Source organism: Capsella rubella, unplaced genomic scaffold (assembly GCF_000375325.1).
Source record: "Capsella rubella cultivar Monte Gargano unplaced genomic scaffold, Caprub1_0 scaffold_3, whole genome shotgun sequence".
Lineage (NCBI taxonomy): Eukaryota > Viridiplantae > Streptophyta > Magnoliopsida > Brassicales > Brassicaceae > Capsella > Capsella rubella.
Window position 1 is genome coordinate 7,298,063 of NW_006238921.1, and position 11,382 is coordinate 7,309,444.

The 11,382-nt window shown below is 36.8% G+C and overlaps 3 protein-coding genes across 3 annotated transcripts; 1 reads left to right on the top strand and 2 right to left on the bottom strand.

Moving 5' to 3' along the window:
• The first annotated feature begins 35 nt into the window (after positions 1-35).
• LOC17892160 lies at positions 36-2,003 on the top strand. Its single transcript, XM_006298297.2, has 5 exons — positions 36-144; positions 336-618; positions 733-838; positions 1,367-1,510; positions 1,604-2,003. Exons 2-5 carry the CDS (start codon positions 344-346, stop codon positions 1,859-1,861), a joined length of 783 nt encoding a protein of 260 aa, XP_006298359.1. The 5' UTR covers positions 36-144; positions 336-343; the 3' UTR covers positions 1,862-2,003.
• Positions 1,969-9,556, bottom strand: LOC17891099 (1,4-alpha-glucan-branching enzyme 3, chloroplastic/amyloplastic). The gene is made up of 21 exons (XM_006296882.2): positions 9,210-9,556; positions 9,006-9,077; positions 8,760-8,824; positions 7,845-8,528; positions 7,258-7,430; positions 7,088-7,177; positions 6,641-6,716; positions 6,430-6,537; positions 6,160-6,250; positions 5,929-6,030; positions 5,734-5,836; positions 5,057-5,194; positions 4,903-4,974; positions 4,696-4,800; positions 4,016-4,093; positions 3,838-3,945; positions 3,399-3,479; positions 2,931-3,035; positions 2,657-2,742; positions 2,501-2,555; positions 1,969-2,402 (listed from the first exon to the last, which is right to left on the bottom strand). Exons 1-21 carry the CDS (start codon positions 9,482-9,484, stop codon positions 2,370-2,372), a joined length of 2,700 nt encoding a protein of 899 aa, XP_006296944.1. The 5' UTR covers positions 9,485-9,556; the 3' UTR covers positions 1,969-2,369.
• A 152-nt stretch (positions 9,557-9,708) lies between these two features.
• On the bottom strand, positions 9,709-10,349 carry LOC17891469. The gene is made up of 2 exons (XM_006298721.2): positions 10,031-10,349; positions 9,709-9,934 (listed from the first exon to the last, which is right to left on the bottom strand). Exons 1-2 carry the CDS (start codon positions 10,326-10,328, stop codon positions 9,819-9,821), a joined length of 414 nt encoding a protein of 137 aa, XP_006298783.1. The 5' UTR covers positions 10,329-10,349; the 3' UTR covers positions 9,709-9,818.
• Positions 10,350-11,382: the final 1,033 nt, after the last annotated feature.

Genomic DNA, 11,382 nt, shown 5'->3' on the forward strand with positions numbered 1-11,382 from the left:
TTTTTTTGGGTACAAAATATTTATTTGGCTTAAACCCTAAAAACTGAGTTTTGTCTTCCTTAGCATTGGGTCGATGATGAGGTGTGTGCTTTGTTGATGAATTTCGAGTGTAGCAGGTGATCGAAGGCCGAAGGGAGTTCTAAGGTTAGCTTTCTACTCTGTTTATTTCGCGCTTTCTAGTGACTGCTCGCAATTTTGGTTTTTGTATTGCGATTTTGATGACTGATTCGAATGTTTTTTGGATGTTGGAGAGAGATAAAATGGGTTCGGAGTGTTGATTTAATGGATTTGGGTTTCCGGTGTGAGTGTTGTTCTGATATTGGGTTGAAATGTAGGTTTGATCATGGAGGGGGAAGAGAGTCTGTTGGATGCTATTAATGAAGAAGACGGATTTGAAAACATGGAGGATGTTGACATGGTTGATGTCGAAGAAGGAGAGATTCTTGTGGAGCATGGTTTAGATTCTGGGGAGGGACGAAATGGTGACGGTGATGGAGAGAAAGATAAAGGAGGGGTTTTGGGTAAGAAGAGTGGACAGGATCAGCCAAACAAGAACAAAAAGAAGAAGAAGAAAAAGAGAAAGGGCCCTGTGAGGGACAAACCCATGAGTGTAGACTGGTAACTGATTCTTTTGTCTATATGTTTATGTTGTTATGGAAAATCTTGGTGGAGTTTCCTGATATTGGCTAAGTTTGAAACTTTGCTCATAGTTTTAATGGTTTGTTTTTGCAGGTTTGTTAGGGATACCTGTAGACGCCTGAAAGAAAAGAAGTCTTACATGGTATACACAGCAGTTGGGTGTCTTGGAATGGCTGCCTTAAGTGATCTTGTCAATGAGGTATTAATTGTATACACTACTTCAAGATGTTTTCTATGTTTTTGCAGTCCAAAGACTGTTTAATCTGTGTGCGACCAGCATGAGTGCAAGCTTGTTTAGCTATATTGTCTCCACCTGCAGTTCTTCAAGATGTTTTCTAGTTGGAGCGTTCTTTGTTGCTTCAAATACTGTGCATTGCGCTGAGATATAGCTGATGATAACTTCATATGTTATAGGTTGATATTTTCATCTTCTCGTGTGCATATCAGTGTTTTCTCTTTTTTTATTGATGTCGATAGTGTGGATTACACCATGTGAGGATAGATGGTTTTTTTATGACTACTACAGTGTCATTCATCTATAAGTGAGAGTGCGAGACCAACAGTGTCAAAGAGATGACTGTCTATCTTACCATGCTTTGTGAATTGCTCTAATGCTCTCTCTGTTGGCTTGAAGTTGGTTAGGAATATATTTATTCTGCTTTGCAAGAGTCATGCCAAAGGTTTTAACATATAACTAATGATGGCAAGTAATATGTTTCTGTCTTAGGTGGAAGCAGTTGAGACCTGTGGGGGTCAAGTGACTGCTGATGGCAGTAGGAAACGGACAGGTGGTGGTGTATTGTGGAACATCATCAAAGCGAGACAGCCCGCAGCTCACAGAGAGATTATGAAAAAGACTAAAGAGTTTGAGGTTTGTTCCTGCCTATTATCTTAATACAAAATGCTATACCATGTTTTCTTTCCTATACCTCTCTGTGTATTATATACTATTCAAACTTTGCAGAAGCAATTTAGGCACCCAAACACGAGGCCGAAAAGAGATCAGGGTATCTCCTCCGAAGGACTTGCCTCTGCTAATGCATCTGCTGATGAAGCTCTTGTCAATGAGATGTATGATACGCCAGTAGCTGAGAAGACTGAATCCAAACCGCAAGTAGAAAGGAAACCTGTTCATGAGAGGATCAGAGTCCCTGTTTCCTATGATGACCTTTTCAGAGAAGTTTCTTTGGATGCTTCACAAGCACAACAGTCTTCTGCTTAAGCTCATTTTTTACCTGTTTGCCTTAGAATTTTTTGACTAGGTAAACAATATGTCTAAGCAGCTGGATTGCTTCTTCTCTTGTGGAAAGCAATGATTTTGTTGAGAAATGCATTAACCAGTTTATATATACCAAATTGGCAAATTACCAAAGTACACAATACACAAACTTGAGTCTCTCTACCTAGAAAGTCACTACATCACATCAGTCAAAGCTTTGCATAAAGATAAAGATGTTCGTTTGTTAAATTTCTCATTACATGATGCAGCTGATCAGAGACGATGGATTTGTTTACTTGATCTACACCACAAGATGAAATAGTCGTCCTGGGGTTGCCTTCTAATGAAATTCTGTTTGTTCATCTCTCTGTGAATATCATCTCCACTGCCATCATTTCTTGGACGAGTCATGTCTATATAACATTACCCCACGGTACTGACCTTGGGTTCAGAGCTAGCCTCTCATACAAACTTCAAACTTGGTGTTTGTACGCAACATACATAGAAAGGATCATATACGGAGAATCCGGGTCAACTTGTAAACCTGAAATTAGAGTTTGAATCAATATATGACCTGGTCAAGTGTCTAACATACTATCAATCAGGCAGTGAATAACATAAATATAGAGGGAGAGAACTGACTTGGGCAGTCCTGCTTGGCAAAAACACCTCTAAGCAATTTCGTTGACCATCAATCCTGCACAAATGTGGTTTTGGTACAATATGATAAACAGGCAATGTCCTTATTTCTTTGACAACTAGGATCTTACAACAACAAACTATGTGATAATTACAAACCTCTTGCTGAGTGACCGTTGGAGATACTGGTCCTCAGTTAGAAGCCCTTGACCCCCATATTTTACTTCATCAGAGTTCAATATCATCTGCAGAATCCAGATAATATTCTCAGGTGAAATGCATATTAGTAATGAAAGTGTTTTATCCATGAGTAGACGAATGCAGAAAACAATAGCAACTATTTTTCATGAAAAAATCAATTGTTTCAGCTGGACTCTTATTTACAAAATGACAGATGAAGGGTGCAATCTATACAGAGAATGGAAAAACTTACAGTATATTCACCAGCTTCCTCTATGCCAACATCATACTTTTCATATGCATTTGATGGGTGGAAGTTAAAGATAAATAAGAAAGGACCCCTCGAGAACGAGATCACCTGTAGATGATGAACAATTAGTTGACTTGTAAGCAGGCTTACTGTCCAAACCCTTTCATTTCTGATGCATACTTTGGCAGTCCCACTTTTGCTAAGGCATACACTGTTATTATCTGACTTCATAATTCTATAGATGTGTTTAAAGAAACCCCATTACAAAAGATGAAGGCAATTGGTTCTATTCCTTTTCTGCTTTAGCTGGAAAAACATCTGTATATAAAGGCATATGCAAACAGTAGCACGCCAGTGACTTTCAGGAACTTAGAGAAGCCAATTCAGTGGGTACTTGGACGACTTAATTTCTGGTTTATACCCTAAACCCAAAGAAAAAAATGGAAAGAAAACGCGAAAGGATTCAAATACCATATTTGCATCATTCACATGGTGGATGCTGGGCAGACCTCTTGAAAGAATACCCTTGCTTTTATCCAAGTCCATTAGGTCCTACAAATAGAGAATGAGATCAGTATTAGAAGCATTTCTTCTGATGCAAGAGGGAATACGCTTGGAATACTTTCTACTTCTAACATGTGAATATGCAATATAAGGATGGGTACAGTAACTATTTAATAAGGAATCCGGATATACAACTAGATGCTTCTGATATAAGATGAGCATTATCGGCAGTAAATCTGTTTTAGTTAAAGTTTTTGAGACTTTCACAGCTTGTTAATATTCATTCGCCTTCTTTATAGCCAATACACATTATTGAATTGCTATGAAAGTTACAGAAGAAAATTTTCAGAGATGCTAACAAAGTCATGGCGATGGAAGCTGTACTTTTAGGTGTTAAGACTAATACCTTGTCAAAGGAAAACAAGTGACGATGCACTCCACTTTCCAGCAGGTCCCAGCGGCGGTTAGCAAGTGAAAATGAGAAGTTATTGCTCTGCGTTGGAAACTCAACCCTCTGACAAAAGGATGAAATGTCAGAACCTTGAAGATGATGTCTTTGGAACAGTGAGAGTTAGGAGAGTTACCTCAGGATGTCCAAATTCATTTCCCATGAAATTTAGGTAAGCACGGCCACCAATTGTAAACGTAATAAGTCTAATCATCTGGTTCAAGCAATGACAAGAAACGAAGTTTTCAGAATACAAGTGAGACAAAAGCATGAATGAGCTCGATGCAGCTCATAGGATTTAGAAATAAGAAAATCTTCTTCTCCTCAGCTAAACCTTTTAGACAACAAGACTGGATTTACAAATGTACAAATAGAAGGATGTACTCCACTGTTTGATTCACCACCTTGTAATGTCAAATATATTTAAAAAAAAAACACATTTGATTGGATCAATGCAGCAGCTAGCTACTCAGAGAATTAAAAATTAACGACTCAAAGTTGAGAAGCATACTCTAGAGCTGGAAGTTGGGTACAACAAAGGGAAATCTTATATTTTTGTACAGAAGTGAACTTAGCTGTAGTTCAAAAGTAAAGATATAATAAAACCAGAGAAGTTAGGAAACAAAGGGCAGGGAGGATTTAGAGGCCTCTAGTTTAATTAAAACAGAGGGCAGATATTCAACAATCTTCCAGATTTCATCTTTTTAACTTTTGAATTCACAATTCAGAATAACATTTAATCTCACTCTGTGTTCTAATCATGATAAAGGTATGCCAAGTTGGGGAAGGAGTGTGTAAAGGAGTAACAAAGGGTACCTTATGTAGTGAAACTCCCCTGTCTAGCAATTGTAATCCTCCAGGAGAACCATTATTGACTCCGCCAAACAAGATTTCGGCAAATGAACGCCCTCCTGATATGGACTGGTGGAAGTATAATAAACAGCAATGTCAATGCAACCTAAAAGTATAGTTGTGTAATAGGTATGAAAAAGCTTAAGACGTCTAAAGGTACAAAGTATATACTTGGTTGTGGCTTTCGGCATAACTGAGCATCTTGTCGGCATACTCTTTGTTAGCCACCAATGTACTGACAATCTGCAGAACTGGCTAGAAATCAGAGAACGAGACAAAACTATTGTTCTGTCATATATAAAAATGGAAATTTCAGAGCTATAACCTTGCTCATGCTCCATTCATTATCCGGTACGTTGTCAAGGAGAGAAACCCACATTTCTGACGCAGAAAGATTCACATAATAATCAAATCCAAGTCCACCTTGAGAAACTGGCTCACACAACCCAGGGTAATATGTTGCCTAAAAGCAAAATGAAACTTTATTAAGTTCCATAAGTGGGTAGATAGTGAATCCCAAAGATTCAGATTATCAACAGAAAAATCTAGAAAATTTAGAAGAATCTTATACGTTCTACCCATAGATACATCTGACATTCATAAGAGATAAATTCATCGCAGACTTTTTTCCTGCTTATGATCAATTTAAATTGGCTTACACAAACTAGTCGACATTATGGTTACTGTCATGTCTTGTACATGAGAAAGCACATATATACATGTTTCATGAAGAAGGCCTGAAATTTTTTCACTAACTGGTAGTACAATAGTAATTCTACTAACCAACACTCGCAAGACTAAAAACTAGAGATCATTTATAATTTCTTTTGTTCAGAAACATACTACAGAGACTTAGTGATGTTCAATGATGAAAGTGGTGTCAGTAGCTAGGACCATCAATACTATCGATTAACACAAAGAAATTCAATAAGGATAAAAAGGTTATTCAATAGCTTTACCGAAAAGGATGACCAAAACAAAAAAGAATGATGTGTAGCTTACATCCTCAGCAATAGTTATTATATTTGGATGTAGAACGTGCAGAATCTCATTGGCCAAAATGAGGTACATCAACGCATCTCGGTCAACGTACTGATTGCAATAGCTGCACAGGACAGACATCAGCAATTTGTCCCACTGTCACCAAAATCCAAATTACACAGAAGCGTAGCACTTAAAGAAATACAGATGTCTTACTCGTCCAATTCATTGTCAAAAGAAGCAAAACCATTGTGCGTGTAAATCATTGAGGCAAGCGAGTGAAATTGGTAACCATCAACTTGATACTCTGTAATCCACCTACAAAAGCCAATTGCAACAGGATCAGATTCCTAAACCAACAGTGCAAGATACTTTCCTACTCGACCAATAGGATGAATACAACCAATACAATGTGAATAAACCACATAACAATGAAGTTGCCTTTACCAGTTCAAATTTGATATCAGAAAATGAAGAACATCCAAATCACCGTATTTGAACATACGGGTGCCCCAGTGTTTGTGATGCCCTCTTTTACCTATGTGCATGATGAAAAATGGAACATTTTGTTTTTAGAAACGCTCATACTCATCTATGCCGGGCATGCATAATGTCAATATGTCATATGTAGACTTATAAAAGATTATGAACAACATTAGTTGTTTATGTTCCATGCTTTCCAGTTATAAATACCAAATGACTCAAAAAGTAAATTACCATAATGAAAATAGCAATCATTGGAACCATCAAAGAGCGAAAGCCCAACCATCTGATCAGCTGCTGCATAAGAATGCACGATGTCCAAAAAGACAAGAATTCCTAGGCCTGTATATAGATTAGTTCAGGTTTACCGTGTGCTTCATTAACTACATGTTTGAATCCAAGGTTTTACAACATCAAGAAATGAAGAGAGATGAGAAATACTTACCATGTGCTTCATCAATCAGGCGTTTGAAATCATCTGGCGTGCCATATCGGCTGCTGACAGCAAAGAAATTAGTAACCTGAAATGGCAATCGATAACAATTATGGCGAGTATATACTTTTCATAATTTCATTCATTCAGTTCAAAGATATTAGAGATATAACTAGTAGTCTCCTTAATAGTTTGTAAGAAAATTATTCAAAAAAGCTAATGTACTTGGAATTCTGGTTATCTTCTTTTCCCATATTTTTAATCGTTTCTCTCTATTCTAACAGTATGGTCCATTTTTACCAGTCATTAGGCAACTACCTTCATAACCTTTTATGCACAGTGAACAACAAAGCCAAAGATGATACAATCATAAGATAATAGAGGTGAATAACTACGTATAACAAGGACAGAATCAGAATTGATAAATTAAGGTTTAAGTGTGAGAAGCTTAGCTCTGACCCTATAACCAACAGTAAAATAATCCTTGTGCTCAGGGATACCAATCAACTGGATTGCATTGTATCCGGCTCTTTTCACATGAGGAAGGACCTGATGTTGATAAACCACATGAAAACTAAGATGTGTGCATAATAAGAAAGTAAGAATACAATGAATGCATAAGGATGTACCTTCTTAGTAAATTCTTCGAAAGATGAAATTTTTGGCTCGGACCCACTGATCCCAACATGACATTCATATATGCGCAAGGACTTTGGAACCTCTGGCTTGGAGTTCTTCCACTTGTATGCAGATTCAGGAGAAGGTTCCCAATGAATTGCGTAAGCTTGCTTTCCTTCATCCTCTATTTTAGAGAAAAGTGAATTAATGTTTGGTATATTGAAGAAAAAATAAACATAAACAAAATACATTTTCATGGATATATAAACGTAACACATAAAAACGTGTTTTTAAAGAATTGCTGCATATAAACATCAGGCACCCTAGAAAGGCTTCACAACTTCTCTGAAGAATATTGTTCGGTAAGACTGTTAATCTAGTGCTTACAAAGTTTCTAGTAACTCTGGACAGGAAAAGCAGAGAGTAAAAGTATAATAAGGACTCCTTCCATTTCTGTTTGATTGTGCAGATACTTTTAAGCATGTTTCATCAGATTACAAAAAATTTAATGCTTGCTACCTTTTGTCTATTACTGCTATGCAACTTGTTATCTTTCTTATACTACTCCTAACCGTAAAAATACCAGATACTAGCATACCTGGTTGCACATATGTAGCCCAAGCAGGGACCCGTTCAAGTGGTCCATCAGGAGTATTGAAATACAATCTATACCTGCTTCCATGTGGAACAGCTGGAACGTATTTTTTTACCCATGCCTTTCTTCCTTTGCGTGTCTCTAACCAATATGGAATTGGAGGTTTTTTCTCATAAAACTTCTTTGTCCACTCTGGAGATGTCACTACATTAAAAATATCATATGGTTTTCCTTGACCATTATCAATGATGTCGCATGAAGGTAGATTACTTGGTGGATCATTTTTATGCTCCTCTTTATACTGTTTATATCTTGTTTCTGCGTCGGGTATATCCCCTAGCTCTTCTAATGTTTGTGGACTGTTCGGGCCAAACAGCTGCTCGTATAGTTTGGCAGGAACTTCAAAGCGGTTTTTAATAAACCGGTCCTCACCAGGTTCCCAATACTCATCATTAGCTTTCTGGAAGATTTCTTCGGCTGATACACCACTATCACCCTTATCATAGTCATCGACATAGTTATACTGTTGGAAGTAAAGTTCGTCTGGTTCTTCACCCTCTCTTAACTTATCTTCAAGAATAATGAACCAATACCCAAAATCATCATGGCCAAATAGGCCCTCTCTGGCGGCATTTTCTGTAGGGGACCATCCGTTGAAATCTCCGATTATAGCACCATAACGAGCACCTGGATTTGGGGTTAGTTAGTATCCTCAAGAAAATCACTGGCGGGGAAAAAGCATCCCAACAGGCTCAAATTATTATAGCAAGTTTCAACAACATCATTCATTCTGTTGATCAGTTCTGAATCCTCTAACGAAGCATTTTCAAACTGAAAACTTTTTTATATGAAGAAAGAACGCAATGGAAGTAAAGAAACAGACTAATGATATTCTAAGATTTGAGCATGGGACAGAACCTGGACCCCAATCCATAAAGTCAACCCGATGTTCCATATGTCGATGCATCCCCAGTAACTCAAATCTACAAGGAAAAGAAGGCAATTTATTAGCCAAACCATTGTGGATACACATCAGTCACTGGTCTGGTAGAAAATTTATATTCTTGCACAGCATAAACAATGAAGCTTCAGACACTTGCTAGTTGATAAAGAAGTGTATTAAAGTCTTCTGGTGATAGAAGCTGGGACAAAGAGGATACATACCCTGAAGCAAGATCTCTAAAATCAAAGTGGCGTTTAAGAATCTCATCTTTAAGGTCTTTCAAAGCTTTATGCCTGCAGATTTAACAAACGAACACGCTTATATACACAAATGTAATCAAAATTGAGCTATTTTTCTATTTTGTTCCCCAAAAGCAAATGCACAAGTTAAAACTCTACTTGATCAAAATTGAGGCTTTATTCTACCTTTCTCGGAGAAATTGAGCAAAGATTCTGTCAGCAATTCCGAGTTTAGAGAGAAACCCAACTGGGTCAACTCCAGCCTCGGCGTCGCTAGTGCCCTGGCCCTGACTCTTCTTTTTCTGCTTCTGCTGGCGTGGTCTCTCGGCGGCGAAGCAAGTGATGTTCACCTTGATTTTCCTGGGAAAATTGACCCCTGAGATTCCCAGACGCCTTGTATCGGAAACGAAGAGATTGTTTGGGTGGAAACAAAATCTACTTTGATTAGAGAGCGAAACCATCTTTGTTGGTGTCACAGAGAGATACTACGAAGAAGATTTGTTCATACTCACTCCCTCACTCACACTCAGGGTTTTAAGATAAGAGAGGTTTTTGAGTCGACTCGTGTAATAAAGAACGGCGAGTCCACTCGTGCCTTCGGATATTGAACCAAACCGACCGAATTAAACCCGGTCAAATCCCCAACCGATTGATACATGGACTTGTGAGATTTTCTCATTTTTTCTATTTATTACTTTTAATTTGAAATTACATATTTTATATAACTTTGTCAGATAATGTATCAATTACATGTTATCTATTTACAGATTTTTGGATGCCAAATGTGGTTTTTAATCAAGCACCAGTTTTGCTCTTCTTGACAGCAATCTCCAAGTTTCTTCTTGTGATTTGAAGCTCTCTTGTGTAATAATGCATTCTGTCTATAACCATTGCCAAGAACAAGATAGTCCCTTTTTCACACATTATACAAAAAGAAACAAAAGTCAAGAATCTTAATTAGAACAAACACACAAGAAAAATGGTCTTTTTGTGTTAATATATTTTACCCATGAGGAAAGCTTCGAGGAGGCGATTCGCAAACATGACTTGATCGGTCGGGTTAGCTGCACCACCAGACTCGGAGACCCTTGTGTTGATTTGAATCGTGCTGTACATAACAGAGCCAAACAACACAAGCATAGTGGCTGCGACCGTTTTCGCAACCAAAGGTGCTCGACCTTGCTTCGATAGGTCTAACAATTTCACCACCACTCTTCTCGCTGGTGTCCCGAACCCGAGTGTTAAAATCAGGACGGCTTCGATTGACACGACCGTGAATAGAAGTTGAAACATCTCTACGAACATGTTTGTGTTAGTGCATGGAGAAATTTTAGAATGGAACAAAATACAAAACTAATTAATAAATGGGTTCAAGTTGTTATATAAAAAAAAAAGTGTTGATGGGTAGAAAGAATAAGAAGTTGCTTGATGCAATGGTAACTGATAATGTATAACTAAGTATTTGGAATGGAATACTCATATGCTTTGTGTGCTCTCAGGATTCAAGGAACGGATGGTTTAATTACCCTCTCTCTCTTTTTTTTTTTGTGGCTTCTATATATCATTATCATAATTCTTATTAAACCAAAAATATTAATTTCATGAGATTTTTGTAACAAGGAGATAGCAACAAAAACAAAATATGTGAAACTCTACATTTCTTGAATTTAATGAATTTGAAACTCTTGAACAAAAAAATTGTGAAACTCATGAATTTTAGAATGGCTTATAGGTTTTGTATTTGAAAATCGTATTAGTTGGTTTGTTGAAATCCATTTTGAATAATATTTGGCTTGTCATATTGTACATTAATGTTTAACAGTTTAATTAAGTATTTTCAAATTAAAAGCATAAAGACCTTATACAAATATTAAAAAAAAAAATCACCTAACTTTTTAATAAAAATTGAATTTGACAAGTTTAATTTTGAAACCCAGTGGACTCAACAAGAATTTGAAATCTATATACTGTAGCTATTCAAAAAAAAAAATACAAAACTTATAAACCTTCTGTACTTTTTGTTTTTTTCTCCATACTACAAACTAATAACATAAAAAAATATTTAGTGAGATAATTAAATGAATTGTGTGGAATGTTTCTGACATATCAAGAGTCTCTCATTCAACGATCATATCGAAAATGCGACTTGATCAAAATATACAAAAAAAATTATTAAAACCAATGATTTGTGTAATCTTCTATTAAATTCTATTTGAACATTCAAACAGCGGTTGTACATATATATATATTTAGATTCCGTTGATAGCTACATACATATATGATATCGACATTTTATCTGTCTAGCTAGCTATGATGTTGATCCGGTCATCTTACTTATGCTGTTCAGGGATCGTATGGT